Genomic DNA, 23948 nt, shown 5'->3' on the forward strand with positions numbered 1-23948 from the left:
GGGGGGGGGGGGAGGCTTAGCTCATGACTTGAATACTTAGAATTACAATATTGTGTGCAGACCCAATCATCACGTAGTTAGGTTGCTAAATGCTATAATTTGTGTCCACAATTAGTTGTGGGTGCAAAATTGTGCCCACAAAATTGGAGGGCAGGGAGTCTCAGCCTCAAAATATGCAGACTCCAAAGAGGAATTCCTTCTTTTCCCACACAGCTTTTGTTGCCTACCCTTCACTCCTATTGAGTAGTACCTTACAATTTAACTATCTCCACTGGTTTCCCTATGTGCACAGTAAGGTACTGCTGAAAACGGAGAGGTGGTAGAATTTGGCCCTTAATATTGTGATTGGAAGTCAACAGACCTTTTTCTTCCTATTTCTTTCCTCAGACTTGGTTTGCCTCAGAGAAACTCCTGTTCGAATAGTGACCCTGAACCTAAAAGGTACTTATTTACTCAGATCTAATGCATTCTGCCAAGTTGGGTGGCTGATTAAAGATTGAAAATCGTTAACTTGCGTGACCCACTCCTTCAAAAATACCATTTGTCATCTGTCAACATCTCATATCTAACCTTGACTAGTTTACAATTAGATCTACTTCCCCAAGCAAATTCCCATCATTTGACTTGCTGCCTCTGCCTAACTGTAGGAACATTCTTTAGGTCCACTTTCCAGGTACAGCCCCACTCCAGCTCTAATATGGTCTTGCCAAGTAAAATTTTCTAGCAACTACTGCTACTTTATTAAATGAACTGTGAACTATGATGATAAAGATGTATTTTATTCTTTATATTTTGTACCTATATAAATCACACACAGAAATTCAGTCTGAGAGTTGTCTTTTGCAAGTTAAACAGAAAAACGTTCTAAAAAAGCTCATTTTTTTAAAAAGTTCTTAAACAAGAATATAAGCAAAATAACATGATAAAAGCAAGCTCATTTGAAAGCTAAGCTCAGCTGCATAATTTCAGATACAGTTTCCGTTCATATTGAAAATCCTATCTGGATAAAATATGTAAAAACAATAGTAACATGTTGTGTATGTTTATTTTGGCCTTGCCTTCCTGGTTTGTCTTTTCTTTAGTAGAAATGCGTATTTTGGACCAGATGCTGAATGTAACGAAATCCATGTTACTTTTTAACTGCAGTATCAAAAAGAAATAGAAAACTTTAAGAATTTTCCTGTTAAACACGCAAGAGATCTGCTTTTGGCTTTGGATACTACATTTATAAAGAAAGAGGGGGATTCTTGTTGAATTGTGTGTTATACAGTGAATGGTATGCGTTTACTCTATACATTGCATGTTTATAGTTATGGTCAAACCTTAGCTTCAGCAATACTGATAAGAGCAAAAATCTCTTTTGAGCAACATTTCACCTGGGACTATTTTCCATATCATGTATTCAGATGAAACCCTCTATAAGAGCAACAGACACATAGGAACAACATGGCATCTGGACACTGACATATTACTACAAACAGGCATTGGCTTTCCTAGATGTAAATCCCATAAACTTTTGTCTATTTTTAGATCTGCACTTTTTCTGCATTTTCCAATTTATTTGATTTTCTCCATATTCCCCTCCTCCCCTGTCCCCCCCGCCCGTTTGCTTTTGAGCAGAGGAGCAAAAACACTGAGGAAGAAGTTATTGTCACTATATCTGCAGCCTAACTGGAAACAAGAGAACTGTCCTCATGAGATTCTGAGCGGAAGTATTCAGGCTTGAGAAACATGAATAAGTTTTAGCTCTCTAACTAAACATGCCACGTTTTAACTCTGAACTTCTGCAGTTGGATTAATATCTGCCTGCAGATCAGTTTAAGCAGAAACATAGGAAGCATGCCATCAGGCAGAATTACAAGAATATTTTCCTCAACAAATACATCCAAAATGGACATCCAATGAAGTTTGCCCCACCATCTAGGACAGCCTGCCCCTTTTAAGGAGGCTTTCTACTATACTGCCCAAATTCTATGAAGGTGACAAAATGCCCAGCACCACTGTGTTTGGGAGGTCTTGACTCCTGATCCTGCATTCCAGATCCTAGAGGGGGAAAATATTAGAAAGTGATGAACCCAGGCCTGCAGGACACTGAAGGTAACATTTTTAAAAGCAACCAAATGAGTCTGGGGCCTAACTACCATTGCCAAGAGTAGTTTAGGCTCTCAACTTTCACTCTTAAAATGGGGTGCTGCCTCCTGAGTGACCTAGGTGCTTTTGAAAACTTTTACCACCTTCTTTATTTTGGGAATTGGCTAGTATAAGACAATTGGAGCTGAGAAGACCTGGCACCTCTTAAGAAATGATCAGTACTTTGCAAATCAACTTATTAGCTGATCCACTGCCAGAGCATGTCTGCAAAAACCCTTCCCAGTACCACAGTCCTATGGCACCAGAAGCTGTGAGAAATAGTCATGGTTTGTATGAAAATGTTGTCCTAAGTAATTGAATAATCTGTCATAAAGAGAGCCTGAAAAAATGTTGTCCCCACACTCTTATTGTTTCAAATATAAAATAAGATGTTGTCATCTTCCAGGCATTCAAAAACAAAAAACAAAAAACAACCCCAGCGACATTACAAAGAAATAAATGTGGGGATGTTATTAGACAGCTCCTGGCATTCAGTGTTATATGAGTGTGTTTCTGGGAGGAAAAAGAGACATGGGCCAGCTTTTTCTCCATGTAAACACAGTCATTGTCTACAGTAAGAGCCTAATTGATTGATAAATGGCTGGAAACCATTTATTTTCATCTTTTGGGTTAAAGCTGTGATGTGCTACTAATTTGTCATCCTTTTCTTTACTTCCACGTGAAAAAAAACACTCATTTTTCTAATTGAGATTCTTATGAGCCTCAGTCATTGTGTTGCTGCTCTAAACAAAAAACTTAAGGTCAGTGGTATGTGTTCACAGTTTACACCATTTCTACATTTATTTATCCCAGAACAGAGATGCTCACGTCCTAAAAATGCACAGTGGAAAGTTGTTTAATAAACGGGCCTCAGAAGTTTACTAATTTGTATTAGTATTTAATGTCTCAATACTGCATCAAAGTTTTCTTCAGGTATATCTTTGTAACCATTCAGATTTGCCGTAAACTTGAAGTTGATTTTTTTTTCATAAGAATACTTGAACAAGACATACATTAGATCAGCATTTTCCAACCTTTTTTATTCTATGGCACACTTGCATATGTTTTTTAAAATTGTGGCACACCACCCCTCCCCCTACCCCCAACAGATAATATGGCCACCGCTTCTGCCCACTGCCCCATGTTGCTGCCACTCCGCAGAGCTGGGGGTGGTGCGTGGCATGGGGTGGAGACATGCCCTGCTAGGAGCCATGCCCTCCAAGAGCATTACAGACAGGGAGTTCATTTAGTTATTTATTTGTGTGACTCTTCCAATTCCGCGGCTCACCTCTTCATGCCTGACAGCACACCAGTGTCATCAGCACTGGTTGGAAAATGCTGAAATAGATTTCCAAGTGTTGTGTGTTTTATTTGTTGCTGTTCTATTTATTCTGATCCCTAGGAGCCATTTTGGAAGTTAAATTCTTTGGTATTTTACTCAGCATGGTACTTTTCTGACACAGACCACATTTATTCAGGCAGCAGCATCTAGTTATTTAACCAAAATTCATAAGCACTTCTTTCTTCCAAACTGTATTAATGTCAACTTTGTCATTTTCCACCTGCTGTAGTTTATTATAAATGCAGTAACAAACTTCACAAATGTGATATTAGTTTGGATAATACTGGACATGCAATACAGTGCAATTAGTCTGACCTATCCTACCCCCTTGAAAAATATCCTGAAGACTGAAATATCTGCCCTATTCATGGACTACCCTATTACCATGAAGGAGTCTAGAGTATCTTAGCCACAGAATAAATTTTAAGAGCTTCCACTAACTTTTTTCCTCAATTGTTTGCAAAGCTCATGTAATTATTTATACAGTGCATTGTTTTTTCCCCCCTCAGAGAGAAATTCCTTAGTGCTCTATTATTAACTGCAGTAAAATACCAGCAGGCCGGATTTTGAGATCAATCCTACAATAGCAAAATATTACAGGTTCTGTTATGTTTGTGGCTCTGGTTCCTGGATGTATGTGAAATGAGGGGCAACATGGCAGCTGGGGAGCTGGAAGCATTGCACCGGTAGAGGTGTAGAGCAGACAAATAAAGTACCACTTGTGGAAAACTATCCTCTTGTGTAGGATACCCAACTGCTTCCCCTGAGGCTTAAAATGATAAAGACATTTGAAACATAGTTGCCAAGGTCTTGATTCAAATCTCAGTGAAGTCAGAGCTGCCTTAGCTGGCAAATTCTCATGGTGAAAAAGATAAGCGACATCATAAATGACACTGTCTTAGCTGCCTTCCTTCAGAACAAGGAAAGGTTGTCCTCATATTTGTTCATGATAGGTGTGACCCTCATCTATGAGGATCAGATCCAATTTCCTTCAAATTCTGAAAAGTCATACTGCATGTTGCAGTTTGGATCAAGCAGGGGCTGGGAGTGAGAGAATTCAGATTCAGCATTGCAGTGCTGCACTAAGCAGGAAGCCAGTGGTAAGTACAGGTTTTTTTAACATAAACATCAGTGACAGTCATGTGAAACCTCTCAGAGTGAAATCTACAAGAAGACAAAACTGGATGCACGTCTGGCAAAACCCCAGAGAACAACATGAAGGTGCTGCAGCTGGCATGGTTACTTTACTGTATAGGTTGATGTGGTCTGGGAGTCAGAAGACTTGGAATGCCCTCAACTCTTCCACTGATCAGTTATGTGACCTTGGATAATTCTAATTCTCACTCTCACTTTTTTGTCCATCTTGCCTATTTAAACTGTAACCTTAAGACAGCTCTTGCCTTAACATGTGCTTGTGTTGAGCTCCCCAGCATAGTGAGAGTATACCGCTAGGTGGGACTTTGGGGCACTAACACAATACCAAACAGGAAGTTGTTCACTTCAGAAATTCACCAAATGGTTTTGTGGTTCTTTAACATGCATTCCAGAAAGCCTCTGCTGAGGCTTAAGCAAAATTAAGTGCTGATGCAAAAAATGAGGCAACCACTCCCACTCTACCCACAACAATGAGACAACACTCCAACACAGCTGTCAGGGCCTGCCCTATTCACCATCTAGGTGAACCTGCCCCTTTAAAGGATGCTTTCTACCATAACACCGACATTCCACCAAGATACCTATGACAGGAATGCCTCTTCTGGAGTCCTTCTATCGGTGATCCTGCCCTCCTGTTATAGGCTAACTGCCTGCCTTCTCTCCTGCCATGCCTTGATCTTAATTGATTAATTGATGTAATTAAGCGGGAGGCTGACCATTTTCTGCCCCGCAGCTAGGGGGTGCTATCTGTGGCTCCTGTTCCTCCCCTACACTGCAGCCTAAGCCTTGCAGATGATACTGACATAGTTTGATCTGGGGCCTTGTTGTAATTTGGCCCTCCCCTTGTCCTCCCTGGGCTTTCCACAGGGCTATTTCACTCTGTACCTTTACTGGCGCTCACTACCCCCTCTCTCTGGGGCTGGGGTTTCCCACGCTGCTGCAGGTCCCCTATGAGGCCTCCTCCATCCCTTGATAGCCTCACCCAAACCTCCAGTAAAAGCAAACACAAACACAAACACAAAGCCCCTAGGTTATAACAAAAATCCAAGCCACCCAGCTAAAACATCATTCAGTCCCTACCAGGGAATACTCCATTCCATAACAGCACCTGGAGCTGCTCATGCAGTCAGACCTCTTTTCTTGTCTCACTCAGGCAAAGCTCCTTCCCCCTTGGCTGCTAGCAGGAGACTACTCTCCTGGCCTTAGGCCTGGGTTTATGTGGGAGCCAGGCCCTGCCCCTTCCGGTCAGCTGACCAGGTGCAGGTGTGGCCAATTCTTCCTTAACTGTTTATTCCGGCAACTGGGTTCCTGCCTCTGCTCTGAGAGTAGCAGGCATCTTAGTGTCCTGCTACAATACCAAAATATCTAACACCATCTTGTTTGGGAGTTCCTGACTCCTAGTCCTGCACTCCAGATTATAGACCCCATCTGCTTTCTTTCTCTTGCATTTATATATTGCTTTTCATTCCAACAATTTACCTGGCAATATCCAAATACATTCTGTATAGGAACCATTTCAGTTGCCATCAAAATCAAGCTACCTCTGAGACTGAATAAACAGTTAATGTACCACTGATGCAAAGACAACACACAATGGTTCAGGGAAGGAGCCTGCAAGGATGTGATAGGTTAAATTTCTCTTTGTATAGTATAATAGAACTCTTACTATAGGGGTTTCCAAGTGTAGTCTCTGAGTTATTTTTGTCCCATGTAGCATTTCTATGCAGCACACAAGAGGACTTTTCAGTGGTAGCTGCCAATGTTACATCTACCAAACATAAAGATATTGCACTACAGATTGATTTTATCATGAGGCCCCCCAGCATGACATCTAGCCCACTAAATTACTCCCCATGAGTGTGTGTGTGTGTGTTATATATTCAATATATAAGTAAGCTTCATTTCCTACAGTGAAAATATTTCAAAAGGAGTACCATAAAATCTGTTTTTATGGTGAAACTCTATTTCTTATTTTCTTCTAAACACTCCAGGTGTTTGGAGTTGAGGAACTAGATCACTGATTTTCAATCAGGACACTATGGCACCTTGGGGTGCCTTGATATCCCTTCAAGAGTGCTATGGGATGCCACACAATGTTAGCATTGTTACATGTGCAAATGTGATTCACAAGATAAACTCAGGAATTTCAAATAGGAATCCATGGCGTCAAAAACATTCAGAGTTGGTGTGGTCTTTCTGAGTTATTTGCAACAGAAGTTCCATTTTCTGAGGGGTTCCTTGACTCTAAAAAGATTGAGAATCAATCACTGCAGTAGATCCTCAGTGGGTATAAGTTGGCAGAGTTCCATTATGATTATTGTTTCATTATTAGGAATTATGTTGTGGTTGTAGACATTCCACTGTGCCTTCTTCCAAAGATTTAGTGATGCTTGCCTAGTCATGTGGTTATTTGTATTCCACCAGTGTGAAATCTGCAGATATACATTTGCTACAAAGTATGTAATTGATTAGAGCCATGGTTGAAGAAATGTTTTGTTTCTGGGTGGAATAAGTAACTACTAGAGCTCTGGGAGTTCAGCAACATACAAAGCTTTTCATGTTTCACTACCTCCCCCTTTCAGTTGTCACTAGATTTTTCCGAGGGAGATAAAATGCAAATATTTACTTCTACCCAGGACATCTCCAGCCCATTTCTTAAGGCCTGGAGGAGGGCATAAGGAAGCAGAAATAGGTAGAGGTACAAAAACTGTGGGAATACCTCTTGGAGCTGTAATGCATACCTATCTTTGCATCTATAAAATTAATATAAGCAATAAATGCCCTTAGGTAACTTTTATTTTTTGATGGGTGCAGAATGATAGTATAGAAAGAGACAAAAACTAAGTGTATTCCTCTTGATAACCTGCCCCAGTTAAGTTCAATTGCAAATGAAAGTCTCCCCACCCATCAGAGTGTAACCCCATTCCCCACCTATTCTAGAATACCTTTCTTCCAGCCTCATTGTTGTGCAAGTTCATCAGCCTCCGTGCATTCTTTCTGATTTCTCGGGCATCAACAAACCTCCTGGAGAACTCAATGCCGTATCTGATATCCGCAGAGCAGCCTCCCCATTTCCAGCCCTCCTCCTGGTTGTAGTAGCCCTGTTTTTCTCGGTCACAGCCACAGTTGCTGAGGTTACCCTGGCTGCAGGCGGCAGTGACAGCATGTGCAACCCCAGCAGCAGTAATGGCGTAGGTGAACGCAGCTTCCCTGCTTCCTGTGGAGAGAAGCCAAAAGCTGATGGATCTGGAGAAAGTCGGTGTTTTACTAGTAAGTGCATACAACATGTACAGTAATGCATTCTTTTAAGCACATCATGGAGAACCATTGACAGCTCAAACATTTCCATTTTAAAAAGTTACGCATCTGTTTAACCATTTTGGTGTTCATGGCCATCTGGTAAACCCAACATGTATAATAATTCTGTCTGCCAACTGTAGACTGAAGTGCTTTTTGCAGTGGATTAGTCAGTAAGATATGTAGTATATATTTTGCATTGCATCCATGATGCACCAAGCACCATCTCCATGAAGCATTTCTCTCCTGTTTGCTGAGCACATCCCAAATACCAGGAAAGAGTGGTGCAGACATCTTAGAAACAGACCTGAGTGTTTACCAGGAAGTACACCGAAGATGGAGAGCTTCAGAACAGCACTGGGGCCTGTACTCTAACCCAAGTAAACTACTTAATTTGGGGATTTTGCACCAGGCTGAGGGAGAGTAAGTGCCACAGTAGAAGTATAATGATTAAGAATTCACAGCAAATTACTGAAGTTCCTTAGCACCTGCCCACAAACTTTAGGTTGTTGTTATCTAATAGGCCCAACAGATACAAAGCAAAGCAAATCATCTAGGAGGGAAAAAAATCACCTTGCTAGCTCCAATCATTTTAGGATTTACAGCTGTCATTACTGTTTCAGAATAGGGCATGCACTTTGAATTAATTTTGTTCTATGTTTATTCAGTCATATAAATTATTTTTTGGCAACTTCTGAACTGAAGAAAGCACAAACAACCTCTCTTACTTCTAAAAGATTGTGCACAGAATTGTTCAGAAGGGGATCCTAAATTTGTTTTGGCCCCCTTTTGTTGTATTTGTTTGTGCAATGTAAGAAAAAATAACCTTTTTTATTTTTAGTTAAGTTTGTCTTTTTTTAACATTGCCGAGTCTGCAGTCAACAGAAATAGAGAGAAGAGCCAGTCTTCTTTACTCTCCTTGCCCAGTCTCTCCATAATTAATAAGTACTATGGAGGGAAATGTGACCCTCTAAAATTGCAATTACATTCTTGTGGCCCTATGTAAGTAATACATGCCAGACAAGGATGATGGGGTTTTTTATGTGCTGCAAAAGCTAAAAAACACTTCTACAAATTACTATACTATTGTTATTTGAACACATCATGCAAAGGAAGGACTGATTTGGCTGAGTATGAATGTAGTATATATTTGTTTGTATGTCTTGATTTTACAAAATGCATATACCAGTGCTCACTCCCTTGGTTGAGATCAGAGCCATGTCCTGTATTTAAGAGCATATTTTACTAACCCAAGGTATTTCTTTCTTGCATGTTCCTTTAAGAAATCTGTGTTTCATCTTTAAACTAGAAAAATCCTGAAATATGCTATTTTTAACTGAATATTACAAAAGGTCAAATTCTTATTGTCTTCCAAATCAGAATAAGAGAAAATAAACCTCTAAGGTTATTTCAGGATTTACAACCAAGTAGATTATGGGGATATCCCTGCCTTATAAAAACAAATGTGGAAGATTTGCGTCCTCTTGTATGATACCTACCACTCTACTTTTATTAATTATTTATTAATTATATGGCACTGGCACATAGAAACCTGAAGTCAAAACACTTATCATACTAGTACCATGCAAACATATCATGCAAGCCAATATGTAAAGTCAGCTAGGGAGTATATTAGATAGGAAGAGAAGAAACAGGAGGAGTTTGTGTTAACAGAAGCAGGAGAGCGGGGAAAGGAAGGACAATATTAAGGAAGGAGAGAATGGACTCGTCTACAAGTTACCGTACAGTGACGTTGCTGTGGCGCTGTGCTTTAGTACTTCCTTTTGAAAGTACTAAAGCACAGTTCACTAACCACCTGTACTGCACTGTGCTCATGGTGCACAGTTAGATTTCACCACTATGTCGCCGTAGCAGCACACTAAAATGGGGGGTGCACTATTATGGTAACATAACTACTGATCATGTGTAGACTCACGTGATCGCTACATCACTGTAGTGCATCACTACGGTGCTGTAGGACAATTTGTAGATGCACCCGGTCATCTAGAAGCACTTAATGGAGCATAAGAACTTGGCTGTCCAGAGAACCTGTCACAATAAGGTTTGTCAGGAGCTTAGGCTCTATGGAAATAAGTATTGTAGAAACACCAATTAATAGATATTTCTTTCAAGTAGTGTAAAAGTATTGTAGCCTCTGCAGTCCATTATATTTACCAAGTGATAGACTATCAGAGGTTTTTTATTATTGTTATTTTTAGTTTCAGTATCTCCCATGTGTATCCCAAGCAGCTAATCCAAGATTGACTCATTTTACTGGCTAAATAGTACTCATAGTCATAGTACTCATAGTCTCATATTTCAAGTTATATTACAGCTGTAATAGTCTGCATTGTGACATCCCTTATTTATTTGGCCCATGAGAACATTGATTTTTTTAAAGATGTATGGAATACAGGCAACCCCCACTTAACTCTGTTTCACTTAGCGCTATAACGCTCATTTTAAATTGATACATGATTTCACTTAGCACTCAGTGAGTTTTGTTATAATGCTCATGGGCACCATCTTGGGTCATTAAAAACAATTGCAGTTGCCGTTTTGGGTCATTAAAACAATTGTGGTCACCATCTTGGGTCATCCAATACTTTCAGTTTTGCTTAATGCTCATTTTGCTTAACACTAGTTTTTTCAAGAACCAATTAAGAGCACTAAGTGGGGGTTGCCTACATCCTTATCTAGTTGGTCAGAAAAATAGTTGCCTAGTTAGTAATTCTGAAACAGTTAAACATGAATCCCTGTACACATAGCTGATTGATCAATATATATATTTAGTGTCATTGATCTGTCCAGGAGTCTTCATAAGGCACCAGTCCTCAGGTAGGTTTGCTCTTGTAAACTGAAAGAGAGTCTATATTCTTGTCATTATACCCTTGATTACCTTTAAGAAAAGATGAAATTGTACCCACTGGAGAACTGAAGCAATAATAAAATGAACTCCAATAAGTAAAATACCCAATGTCAGCCTCACCACTTAGCTGTTTTTACTTCAGCGCAGTTCTAAAAGAGAAAGCACTCAGAAATCTGATCTGGATTGTAAAGTGTACCTCTTTAGCAAATTAAGCAATCTTGTGTATCCATTGAACCTGCAGAAAATGAGATTTTTGAAACAGAAGAGATTAATTTTATCTTGAGCACTAATCTAAGGCAATGCGTTAACTATTTCCTCAGCTCTTATGATAAACAAATTTTGATCATAAAATGTTGAGTAAGGAAAAAAATGTAACAAACCTATGGCTTCTCCTGTTTAGTACCACTTTGGTTAGGTCTATATCATGACCTTCCTTAATTAATCCTTAATTATGTTGTAAATCAATCCAGTCACACACACAGCTTAAATAATGCTTGATAACCAGTAACATAACTAGGGGTGAGTGAGCAAGAAACTCTCCCAAGGAAGGCTGTGCTGTTTCAGCAGTAGTGGCCCTATACCACTGCTGTAGCAGCAGTTGGATGCAGAGATGCTGCACTGCTGCTATAGCAGTAGCAGGCAACAATGAGGTGGGTGGACCATGTGGCAGGAGCATTTGGGGTCCTGGGGCAGATAAGACTGATTCCCCTCCTCCGCTACCCCTCCCTACTCCCGAGCCGTGTTTCACCCAGGGTACAAAACTTGCTAGTTACTCCTCTATTGATAATTAGACTTTAGTGGGAAACAGCTTTCCTTTCCCATAAAACTTCTTGAGGTTTAAATAGTTCTCCTTGTTTGCATTATGGCAAAGCTGAGGCCTCTTTTCATGAAAAAAGAAGAAATAGAGCTCAAGTACCAGTGGTTAGCACTCTGAGTTGTGGGAGACAGTGGAACTGAAGCACCTGATATGACTGAAATGAATGTCCTGACCACCCAGGCATTCTCATCTGAAATGCCTTCTTAAACCTTGAAGAAGTTCACCAGTGTAAGTTTCATCAAACCTCAAAATACTCTATAGTCTAGTGATTAGGAAACTGTTAGGAGTCAGGTAACATGCCTCCTTAGGAACGGTAGGGAATTTAAGATGGGCGCCTTATCAACATTGCATAATTTATATGTTCCTGTGGCTAAGTGGTCTAAGACACTGGATTAAGGCCCTGGACTCTTTGAGGGCATGAAATAGACTGCTTCTGTTAGCCTGTTCTGAGGACTTTTCCTGTGCTGGTAAGGAGCAGAGGAATAGTGAAGAATGGAGCATCTGACCGTAATTTTATGACATAATAATAGAGGTACAGTAGATGTGCTATATCTGGACTTTAAGGTTTTGACACTGTACCGCACAACACCCCATTAAAAAAGCTAAGGAAATATGGTCTTGGAGAAGCTACTATAAGGGTGCTGTTACAGGTTACCTTAAAACATTCTAAATCTATGGAATATTAGGTGGTGTTAAAGTTAGAACAGTTTCAGAGCAGTTACTTAATACTATCTCCAACCTGCACAAATATGACTTGCCATTAGTGGGTCTGGTGAGCAGGGGCATGTCCTAAACTCTCTCCCTCCTCTGGAAGCAGAGCCCTAGAGTTTAAGTGCAGCAAGAGCATGAGGAAGCATGTCTCCCTGGGCTGCATGTACTCATTGCCTAGGGGCTCCATGCCAATGCAGAGACCTCAGGGATTAACTGTAGTGAGAGCATTAACCCTGGGGAAGCATACCTTTTCAAGCTCCATGATCTTGCAATGCTCAGAACTAGGCAGCCCTTTCTCTCTTTTCCCCCCAAGGAATGCAGGAGGCCAGGGAGGAAAGCCGCACTCCCCCTTCCTTCTCCTGGCCAGGGGGAGAGCCACCCAGATATAGGGCAAAGTCCTAGTTCTGTGAAGGGAAGGGAATGTGCATGAGACCTGGGCCAAGGGCCCACAGGGGTCTCCTTGGATCCCTGGAGTCTTCAGCATTGTGTCATGTGAACTAGAGTTATACCTACTGGGTACAAATTAGGAGTGTTGGCTTGGGGCCAGTACCACCCCTTAGGCAGCAGAGCTTGGGAGGGTAGAACGTTTGTCAGGTGAAGAGGGGCTGGGAGCTATGCATCCTGGGATGCTGGATGAATACAAATTGGTCACTTTTGTTCTGTGGAGCAAGCTAAAAATATACTAGCTCAAACTAGGTAGAACAGCTCAAAAAAAGCTCTTGCCCAAAGTGGCATAACTTTAAGATGCTTAGAGGATAAAACAGTGTAACACCCTCTTGGCTAGGAACAGACAGTCAAAAAGCCTGAGGTTGAATTGATTCAGTTTTTGCAGGTTAATCTAAGCTGTGCAGATTGAACCAATTAGCAAATGAACACACATTCACTTTTGATTCAGGAAATGCAGCCACATACCTGCAGTGGCTCAAGCCAGAAGCCAGGGAGTGCTACAGCATGCCTGCCAGCCACTGCCAAAGTGGAGGAAAAAGAGAAAGCCATCCAAGGCTCTCACCCCTCCCTGCTCGAGCAGAGAGGGTGTGACCAGGAACCAACCTGGGGGCCTAGTGCGCTGGAGGGTAGGGGTTTAAATTCCCTCCCTGGCCCACACGAGACTCCAGCCTGGGTCTACGGTGGCGGTGGGGAGGGCAATGCCTGCCAGGCTTCTTCCCCCCACCCCTCACTTGAGGGAGGGGTGGCAGCCTCTGCCACACTGAGGGGGTGGAGGGGAGGTATTGAATTCATAAAAGTTTAAACAAAAATAGTCCGTCCTGTGAGGTGAGCATATATTGAACACAGCACTTTGCAACCTGAAGCACATGACAAAACAAACAAAACCTTTGCCTAAGCTAAGATACAGCCCAGTGAAACACACTGAGAGCACACACAATTTAGTCTAACTTAAAATGAAAGGTAATAAACCAAAAAGACAAGAAAAAGCCTAGGACAAGTCTTATGTAATCCAGAAAGGCAGTGTCTCCTCAGCCAGGTATTTAGAAAGACCTTCCTTAAGTATTTTAATCTCCCACCTTTTACAGCTGCTGCTTTATAATGTAAACTTCATAGATTTCATAGACATTAGGACTGGAGGGGACCTCGGAAGATCATCAAGTCCAGCCCTCTGCCCCTGGGGCAGGAAGTCAGCAGGGATCATAGGATCGCAGCAAGATAAACATCCAGATGTCTTTTGAAGGCATCCAGAGTAGGTGCTTGAACCACCTATTCCAAACCTTGGGGGCTCGGACAGTAAAGAAATTCTTCCTTATGTCCAGCCTGAAACAGTCATGGTGGAGTTTGTGACCGTTTGACTGTGTCATCCCTTGGGGTGCTCTGGTAAACAGGTGTTCCCCCAGATACTGGTAAGCACCCCGATGAACTTATATGTGGCCACCAGATCACCCCTGAGTCTGGGCTTTTCCAGGCTGAAGAGTTCCATGGCTCTCAGCCTCTCTTCATAAGGTCTGCTTTTCTGACCTCTGATCATGCGCGTGGCTCTCCTCTGCACCTTCTCAAGCTTCTCCATATCCTTTTTGAATTGTGGAGCCCAAAACTGGACACAATACTCCAGCTGCAGCCTTGCCAAGGCCGAGTACAACAGGAGAATGACGTCCTGGGATTTACTTGAGAAGCATCTGTGGATGCAATCAAGCATTTTACTTGCTTTACCAGCCGCAGTATCACGTTGCAGGCTCATGTTCATCTTGTAGTCAGTCATGACCTCCAAGTCCCTTTTGTCCATAGTGCTAGCCAGCATAGCACTGCCAAGCCTATAAGGATGCTGCGGGTTTTTCTTCCCAAGGTGGAGAACCTTGCATTTTTCAGTGTTAAACACCATCAGTTTCTCATCTGCCCAATTCCTGAGCCTGTCAAGGTCAGCCTGGAGCACCCTCCTGTCTTCAAGTGTGGACACTTTACCCCAGAGTTTGGTGTCATTAGCAAACTTGGCCAGTTAGTTTCTGATACCAACGTCTGCATCATTAATGAAGATGTTAAATAGTATAGGCCCAAAGACAGAGCCCTGGGGGACCCCACTGGTCACAGGGCACCATGATGATTGACTTCCGTCATCCACCACCGTCTGGGTCCTACCACAGAACCAATTTCCCAGCCAGCAGATAATGGTGTGGCCGAGGCTGCAGTTGGTTAGTTTTACTAAGAGGTGTTCATGGGATACTAGATCAAAGGCTTTTTTTAAAGTCAAGATATATGACAGCAATCTCTTCTTCTTTGTCCAGGTGATAGGTCACCTGGTCGTAGAAGGAAATGAGATTGGTCAAGCAAGAGCTACCCACAACAAACCTATGCTGGCTATCTCTCAGGATGTTGCCATTGGCCACTCTGGTAAGAATGGCCTCTTTGATAATCTTTTCTAAGGGTACTGCAAAGAGAATAGCTAGAAGCTTCATTCACAGGGAATAGGACAGAAAGAAGTAAGTGTCAACCTGCAGCAGAGGAGATGTAGATTGGATATCAGGAAAATCTTTCTAACTGTAAGTATAGCTAATAACTGGCAAATGCAATTCCTAATTTAATTCTGAGAATAAAATGTACATATAAATTGAGTGGTCTGACAGTTATACTAGTCTAGTCATGGTAGTTTAGTCAGGCTAGCCCATAAGGGCAACCTAAAATTAAATGTACCTCTTTAGTTGAAGGCAACTGAGGAAAGTAACACCCTGAAACTTGTTGTATGATTTCCATGCCAGGTCATTGTCAGTATTTTTGAGGTCATCATTTACATTCTAAGTGCAGATTTTTTTTTTTAAGTATGCTAATGCCCAGTAATGTGAGCTGTTTCTGATCAGACACACAGATGTTGGACTAGTGTTTTCCACAGCAGGCTATTTCTGTCAGGGAGCAGTCTATTTATTCAGTGTTGGAATCTTGGACTAGCCTATAGCCCACCCCTAATTTATATGTCATCTCTGACTAACTTTTAGACTGCTAACATAGCACTAAGCTTAGTATGGTCTGTTGTGGAAATTATTACAAGTTCCATAATTGCTATAGTTTACTACATTCTAATGTACATGTGCATTGCAGCATATTTTCAGGCAATAACCACACTCAGCAGAGGCTCATGTACACTAAATATATATTTTGATCAATTGGCTATGGGTACAGGGTTTCATCTTCAACTGTTTCAGAGTGACTAACTAGGCATCTGTTTTTCTGACCAACTAGATGAGGATATTGTAATTCCATGCATCATTCAGAAATGTGTGTTATCATGGGCCAAATAAATAAGGCATGCCATAAATGTAGGCTAATGCAGCTATAATTTAACTTGAAATATTAGACCTTGGGTTATACTATTTAGCCAGTAACTTGGTAAATCTTGGATTAGTTATGATAGAAAATATATATGCATTGCTACTAAATACAGCTCAGATCAAATATGCTTATATAATCTACAAGGCATCAGTAGACATAGTTTCTGTGGCATATTACAATAAAAGTCAGTTGTAAGCAGTTATAGACCATTGCAAAAAGTAGATGTCATTACAAAACCTATTCTTTTGCACCGTCTTCCCTTCCAAATTTTGCAAGAACTATATACAATAGAAATCTGTTTAACTACACAGAATGTATGCATGTTTATCTTATTTACATACTAATCTAGTGCTCTGTACTGACTTTTGGAAGACCAACCTACTTAAGTATTCGTTTCAAGATGCCAAACTTCTGGTAAAGTGAAAACCAGTTATTGTTAACCATGTATTTTGGAACTTTTAGGATATATCTATAGTGCATTGGAACATAGTACAAGCACCGCCATTAAAATATGCAAATCTCCTCATTCCCACTGTGTATGTGCCACTGGCTGAAAAAAACCTCATGTAGCCAGTGTTAGAGGAGCTAGGTGCTCTATGAATGATCACCAAAAAGGAGCTACATGACATGTTTTTTTACATGAGATGTGTGCAGCAAATGGGCAGGATATGTTTTCCTGGCAGTCCTCTCTAGCACTGTTCAGCAAGAAATGGATATGTCCTGAGAGAAGAATCAAAGCCATGCAGCATAATGAACCTTATGCTATTATGTCTTAAGGGCCATATGACTTGGGTCAGTGTTTCAAAAGATCATACCCATCACAGGCCAACATCCACTGGATCCCATGCTTGCTGTCACACATCTGCTTTTGGGAAAAAAATAATCAAATTTAAATAAACAGAAAAATCCTACAAATAAATACAGTCCTATAAATAAATCCTATAAATAAATTAAACCAAAACACATGGAGAGGCTCATCAAGACCGAGAGACAGGCTGAGCAACTCAAACTTCCCAACAGATCAAATGAATTATTGGTATTATACATCTGTTAAGAACTACTAACTCTCAACCTTAAGATATTTTTGATTAGTCATGAACTTGTTCTTGAAACAATTCTTCTGATGTGGCCACTTCAGTTGCTGACATACATCTGCCACTCGAAGATGGTGTTTGCTGGTCCTACTTCTTCTTGTGATCAATAGCTGGATGGGCTAATTACTGCAACTGGTTGTCACCCCTCTGCAGAAATCAAAATCATCATCCCCTTGACCTTGTTGAGATGTCTTCTTTTCTTCTTGCAGGACTCCCCTTGAGCAGCGATTATGACACATGGATTTGATGTGGTTTGTATTGTTCTTACTTTGGCAGGTTGCCAGCCATTTTCTGGTTCAAATCTAATACCATCTCCCATTTGCTATGTTTGGCATTTTTGTTCTTTTCCAGATTTATGGCAGATAGTCTTTTGTCGGAGTGTATGTCTTCACTGCAGTCACTGCTGCACCTGTAGCATGACAAAAAAAATGCCAAGGCAAGCTGGGGTAGGAGGAGAAGTTTAGATATAGCAGCATAGGCTATTTACCCAGCTTTGCTTGTGGGTTTGGCAGCCTGCATTGAGTTTTGTGCTGCTACAGATAGTCTCTCTTCTTTTCACCGAAGCTAGTTAGTTTAAAGCTAGCTTGGCTCTCTCTATCCTAAACTATAGTCACATCAGTGACCTCAGTGCAGACATGCCCAAAATCTTAACAAACCTTTTAGAATAGATGATAGCACTAAGGATTTGACCTCTGCCCAGAAATCTATGAGCTTAATAAAGCACTTTGAGGTAGGTTGCAATCTCTGAGGCATGTCAAATATGATTCTCTTGAACGTGCCAGGGATTTTTCTTTTTTAATCCAGTTTTGCACTACTTTTTTCTGCAAACTTATTTGACAGCTTACAGAAAATTCTTGACGTGCTGCTTTCACGATCTGATGAATCAAAAAGATTTGCTTAGATGAGCCACTTGTGAATGCGGTCCAACATCTGTGATTAACTCATCTGGAATTCCATGTTGCACAGACTTTGCTACTTGATGTGAAACAGCTCAAGTTCAAGAAAATGTCAGCATTAATCCATGAACAGAGAATCCTCCCTGTTTAAGTCAAACACATACACACCAACTTTGGACAAACAGCAGTCAAGAGTTTCATGTGGTTTCAGTGGCTCCACTGCATTCTGTTCCATGTATTTAATGCAGATTTCACACATGGTTGGATACTGTGAATGATGCTCAACCATTCAAACGTGAGGCTGTGTAGCATTATTACACAGCATCCTGTAAGCAGACTCATGTTCTATGAAGCATTTTCATCCCTAGAACCCCAGTGAGTTTTTATGCTTGAAGATGCCTGGGATTTTTCTGTTGAGCATCCATCTGGAATTACTCTGCCTCTTGTAAAAATGGAACATTTTTATGTTGCGCATTTTTTGCTTGTCAAAGTTCCTTTTAGAAGTGGAAAATAGGTGAGCTGTAGTTTATTTCACTCTTCTCTTCCAGGAGTTACTTACTTTCACTGTTTATAGGTACTCTGGAAGGCCTGTCCACTACATGGAAGTGTATACCATGTCAGTGTTTTCATAGTTTCTAGGGTCGGAAGGGACCTGAGCAGATCATCAAGTCCAACCCCCTGCCATGGCAGGAAAGAGTACTGGGGTCAAACGACCCTGCCAAGTTGTTCATCTAATCTCCTCTTAAAACCCCCAGGGTAGGAGCCAGCACCTCTTCGCTTGGAAGTTGGTTCCAGATCCTAGCCACCCTGACCATGAAGTAGCACCTCCTGATGTCTAGCCTGAATCTACCCTGTGCCAGCTTGTGACCGTTATTCCTGGTCACTCCTGGCAGTGCTCGGGGAAACAGGGACTCCCCCAATGCCTGCTGGTCCCCCCTGACTAGTTTGTAACAGGCCACTAGATCCCCCCTCAGCCTTCTCTTGTGGAGGCTGAACAGGTTCAGGTCCCTTAACCTCTCCTCATAGGGCCTGCCCTGCTGTCCCCTGATCATGCGAGTGGCCCTCCTCTGGACCCTCTCCATGTTGTCCACATCCTTCTTGAAGTGCGGCGCCCAGAACTGGACTCAGTACTCCAGCTGCGGCCTGACCAGTGTTGCATAGAGGGGGAGTATCACCTCCCTGGACCTGCTTGAGATGCACACTGTCAGCCCATGTTCATTTTGGCATCAATAATGACTCCAAGATCTTTTTCTGCCTCTGCACTGATGAGAAGGGAGTTCCCCAGCCTGTATGTAGGTATGGTGCTGGTTCTTCCTCCCCGGGTGCATCACCTTGCACTTGTCAGTGTTGGATCCCATCCTGTTCTCATCCGCCCACCCCTGTAACCTGTCTAGGTCTGATTGCAGCCTATTGCTCCCTTCTAGCATGCCCACTTCCCCCCACATCTCAGTGTCATCTGCGAATTTGAACAGGGTGCTTTTTACCCCCTCATCGAAGTCACTGATGAAGATGTTGAACAGTGCGGGCCAGAGGACCAAGCCCTGCAGAGCCCCACTGCCCACCTCCCTCCAGGTCGAAAATGACCCATCCACCACCACTCTCTGGGTGCGGCCCTCCAGCCAGTTGGCGACCCATTTGACTGTGTAGGTGTTGACGCCGCAGTCTCCTAGTTTTTTAATAAGAATGGGGTGAGAGACAGTGTCGAAGGCCTTCCTAACATCCAGAAAGACTATGTCCACCGCTACACCTGCATCTAAGGATTTGGTGACGTGGTCATAGAAGGTCACCAGGTTGGTCTGACAGGACCTGCCACTAATGAACTCGTGTTGATTGCCCCGAAGCATAATCTTCCCTGCTGGCCCCTCGTGGACATGCGCCAGGATAACTCTCTCAAAAAGCTTACACAGGACCGAGGTAAGACTGACTGGCCTATAGTTTCCTGGGTCCTTCTTCCTCCCTTTTTTGAAAATGGGAACCACACTGGCCCTTTCCCAGTCCTCTGGCACCACACCAGAGCACCATGTGTGCTTTTTATTTTTATTTTTTTTGAGTACTTTTACAATTTTATGATCATTTTCTAAATTATTGGTGGTACTTTGCACAGTAGTTTATGTAATACAACAATTTATGGTCTGTTTCTAACTGAACTGATACATCTCCTAAAGGTGGGTCACTACCTGCAGGAGCGTGTGCTTGTAGAGGCGCAAATAGCAGCATCAGAAATCTGTGCTGCCTCTTTGTGCCCCATTGCATGCCCCTGTATGTACACTTTGGTGTGCAGCAAATTGTCCTGGGTAGGGGTAAGGGAGGCTGTGGCCAGCACCTGTGTTGGGTCCAGCAGTATTACCTGGTGTCTTGGTGCAGCCAGGGCACAGATCTGGCTTTGCAGAGCCTGGCTGGCAGCCACAGCATTGTTCTGGATGGCCAGACCTCCATTTTTTTCTGGTGCACACTACTGATGCATGCTCTGCACTGTTTTTTTTTTTTACCAAGAGTTGCAGGGGCAGGGGTTGCTACTGGGATTTTGCTATGGGTTTTCACATTCCCTGTGTGCAGTTTGTGCCACCACAAACTGCACGTCCCTGCCCTAAATGTTCAGTAAACTGCTTACAACCATAAATAATTGTCAGCATTTCTTGTTTAATAATATGAGCACAATTCTGTTGTGTTTTAGTGGCTATTTTGGAAGCATAAACATTGGGATTATTTTTGGAACTACTCATGGAAGCTTGGTAAATTACTGGTAGCTTTAAATTTAGGGTAGGATCTTTCAAAATTCCTGAAGTAGCTGGGTACCTTTTGCAATCTAACCTTTAAAATACAGATGGTCAACAATCACCCCTTTGCTATTGCTGACTGTTTTTGTTAACTCAGAGCTAACAAACAACCTGACTCCTTACTACAGAAGAGGTAATAAACTGTGATTCAGAAAGCACTGCTGCTTGCTTTTGTTAATGGCTTATCAGAACATGGTGCTAAGCTTTCCTTTAAAAAATAAGAGGGTCCCTGTAAGCATAAGAGGCAAAGGTCCCAGATACACTGTACCTTTGAGAACAGTCTGTGCAGATTGTTCCAGTCACAGTTGGCTGTGTTTTTACAATGAAGTTGCTAATACTGTCAAAGTATTATGTGAGAACCAGTAGCTGGGGCTGGGTTCTGTTCCTGACTCATTGGCAGGGTGTGATGTTTTGGTGGCTAAATTAATAAAAATGACTAGTGATTTGAACTCTCTTAATTTTTGTGCTGTCTGAGATACCTCAAGGCAGCAGTGCCAGTCGCTGCTCCCGCACCGTGCTTTGGGAAATCCTGGATCTGCCTCTGGCAAACACATTCTAGTTGAAAACAAAAAAATGACAATATATCATGAATGCACGTGTGGCAAATTTCCAACAGTGGCATTTGTACATGGCCTTATAGAGTTACTACATTCTGTAGTGAATGTGGCTAATTTTTAAAAGGAAAGAATCCCCTTTCAATAGCATTATGTGCAAAGAGCCACAAGTAGTAAGTTGAAGAGTCATGGTCTCAATATCACTGCCTTGCAGGATCAGCCCCTATCTGAAGCTTCTATTACATGGACCGATATCAATTTATATCACTATAAGCTGTTTTGATGTAACTGTTAAATCTGTCTACTTCTGTTTACAACAGGTTTAAAAATGCAGCAGTGTAACTCCACTTCTAGTGGAATAAGAGAAGACAGACCTGCCAGCTGAAATGGAACAAAGGATGTACACCACAAAACAGCAAGTCCCCAACCCTGGTAAAACAGTCAAAGTTACATCTGTCCATAACCTCTTCTATGTCAACCTTCTAGTTTAGGGGTCAGTTACTTTTTAGAACAGGGGTCTACCCCCCACACCCTGCACTGGTTCAGGTTGCTACTCCCCTCTCCAATGTTCCCCGTCCCTATCACAGTATGCAGGTTGCCTGCTGCTACCTCTACCAAGCATCACCACTTCTGCCACATATACTGATCCCCAACTCCAACTGAAGCAGAGAGGGATGAATTCATTGGTGATGACGAGTGCTGTATGCCATATGTAGGGCGATGGAGGCACTGGGGGAGGGAGAGAGGTTGGGCAGCCCCACACAGAGTAGAGAGAAAATAGTGGGCTGAGCTGCGTGATGCTGATTCTCCTGCCAACCTCTATTTTAGTTCATTAAATTAAATACTGATGGAAGTACCATGCCATCGATTGTTCAGAAACTTATTTTTATGTTCTTCACTCCCATTTGGAATATGTCATCTTTTCCTGTATATTTATGTTATGTTATAGATTATGTTCTAACCTAGATAAATTGCTCCAGGCAGTGGATGTGTCTTCACTCTTCTATAAATCACCATGCTCACCTATGCTTGCTGGTCAAATATGTTAAATAATAACACCTTTTAAAAGGTTCATTGAATTATGGCTAATTTGAATAAGTAAACTGCAGTATCTGGCCATACTAGTCTGTGCTTAGAAGGGAATTTCTTCAGTGTTTGCTTCAGAATACTTTGTTTTGTGGATTTGTGTGAAATTGCTAGCATTACCTGATGATGTTTATGAAAAGTCTTTAATGGTCCAGGCCATTATTTTATATCTGATATAAAAGATATCATTATATTATATCTGATATAAAAGATATCAGATTCATTCAAAGAACCTTGTCTGCCTATGCCCTTAGACCAACACAGCTACACCCTACACCCCTTTAATGGTCCAGAACATTTATGTTAATATTTATGTTACACAGAAATCTAACCTCAACTCAAAATTGGTGCTGGACATGATACACAGAAGAGACATGTTTATCAACAAGACCTGAAAATCTCAAAGGACAAGATATATAACGGGCAGTAGAAAGGAGATACACACACACACTGCTTTTGAGGTAAGGACCTGCAGCACATCAAGATGAAGACTTCTGTTTAGCAAAAGAAACCATGGTCCACCTGGCTGATTCTCTTTGCAGGAAGTCAGTGATGTCTTAAACACAAAACTATCCTTCTTTTCAGTTAGAGAGGAGAGGGGGGAAGTTCTGTGATTAAAGTAATAGCCTAGAACTTGGGAGACCTGAGTTTAATTCCCTGCTCTATCACTGGCTTGAATTAAGTCAATGAAGATCTCATCCCAAAAGGGGACAAGCCCCAAAGGCTTCCTCAGGGTGCTCAGCAGAGGAGAACACCCAGTTTGTGGATGAGAAATGGACTTAAGTATGAGATAAGTGTAGAGCTGCTCAGTCCTGCCAAGATGGCAGCAGTTCTGGGCACGCTTATCAGAAAAATGTTATGTGCATAAGGAACTTTACTTGGAAAACTTTAGTCACCTAGGGTCAGATGATTAACTACTTTTTCTCAAGATTGTACACTTGGACATGGGTGCCTAAATTTCTATAGTTTGGTGGATCTGGCTTTAGCCATTCTGTACCTTAATTCTTTACTTTAAAATGGGGACTATAATACTGCTTTACCTCTCAGGGGTGTTTTGAGGATAACTACAGATTGCATGGTGCTAAAATATTACAGTGAAGGGGCCATGTAAGAGACAGAGAAGTTTAAGACTGTGTTGTCATCTTTAAGTTGCCATGACCTTTCTTGAGATGACAAAGTCCCAAGTCAAATTGGACAAATATTTGATACAGGCTATCAGCTGAAAGCACAGGAAGAATATTAGGGTGTAATTATTTGGGTATGATGAAATTTCATAGACATTAGGGCTGGAAGGGACCTTGGAAAATCATCAAGTCCAGCCCCCCGCCCAAAGGGCAGGAAGTCAGCTGGGGTCATAGGATCCCAGCAAGATAAGCATCCAATTTGCTCTTGAAGGTGTTCAATGTAGGTGCTTGAACCACTTCCGATGGCAGGCTGTTCCAGACCTTGGGG

At 41.8% G+C, this 23948-nt stretch overlaps 1 protein-coding gene across 1 annotated transcript in view; it reads right to left on the reverse strand.

The window, feature by feature from the left end:
* Positions 1-23948, reverse strand: part of WNT7B (Wnt family member 7B) — a 179856-nt gene that overhangs the window by 3357 nt on the left and 152551 nt on the right. The window contains exon 3 of the mRNA XM_019515936.1: positions 7573-7844. Within this exon, the coding sequence (XP_019371481.1) occupies positions 7573-7844 (272 nt within the window). The remainder of the gene's footprint in view (positions 1-7572; positions 7845-23948) is intronic.

The sequence above is a fragment of the Gavialis gangeticus genome, unplaced genomic scaffold (genome assembly GCF_001723915.1).
Source record: "Gavialis gangeticus isolate Ggan-Ray unplaced genomic scaffold, GavGan_comp1, whole genome shotgun sequence".
Taxonomy (NCBI): domain Eukaryota; kingdom Metazoa; phylum Chordata; order Crocodylia; family Gavialidae; genus Gavialis; species Gavialis gangeticus.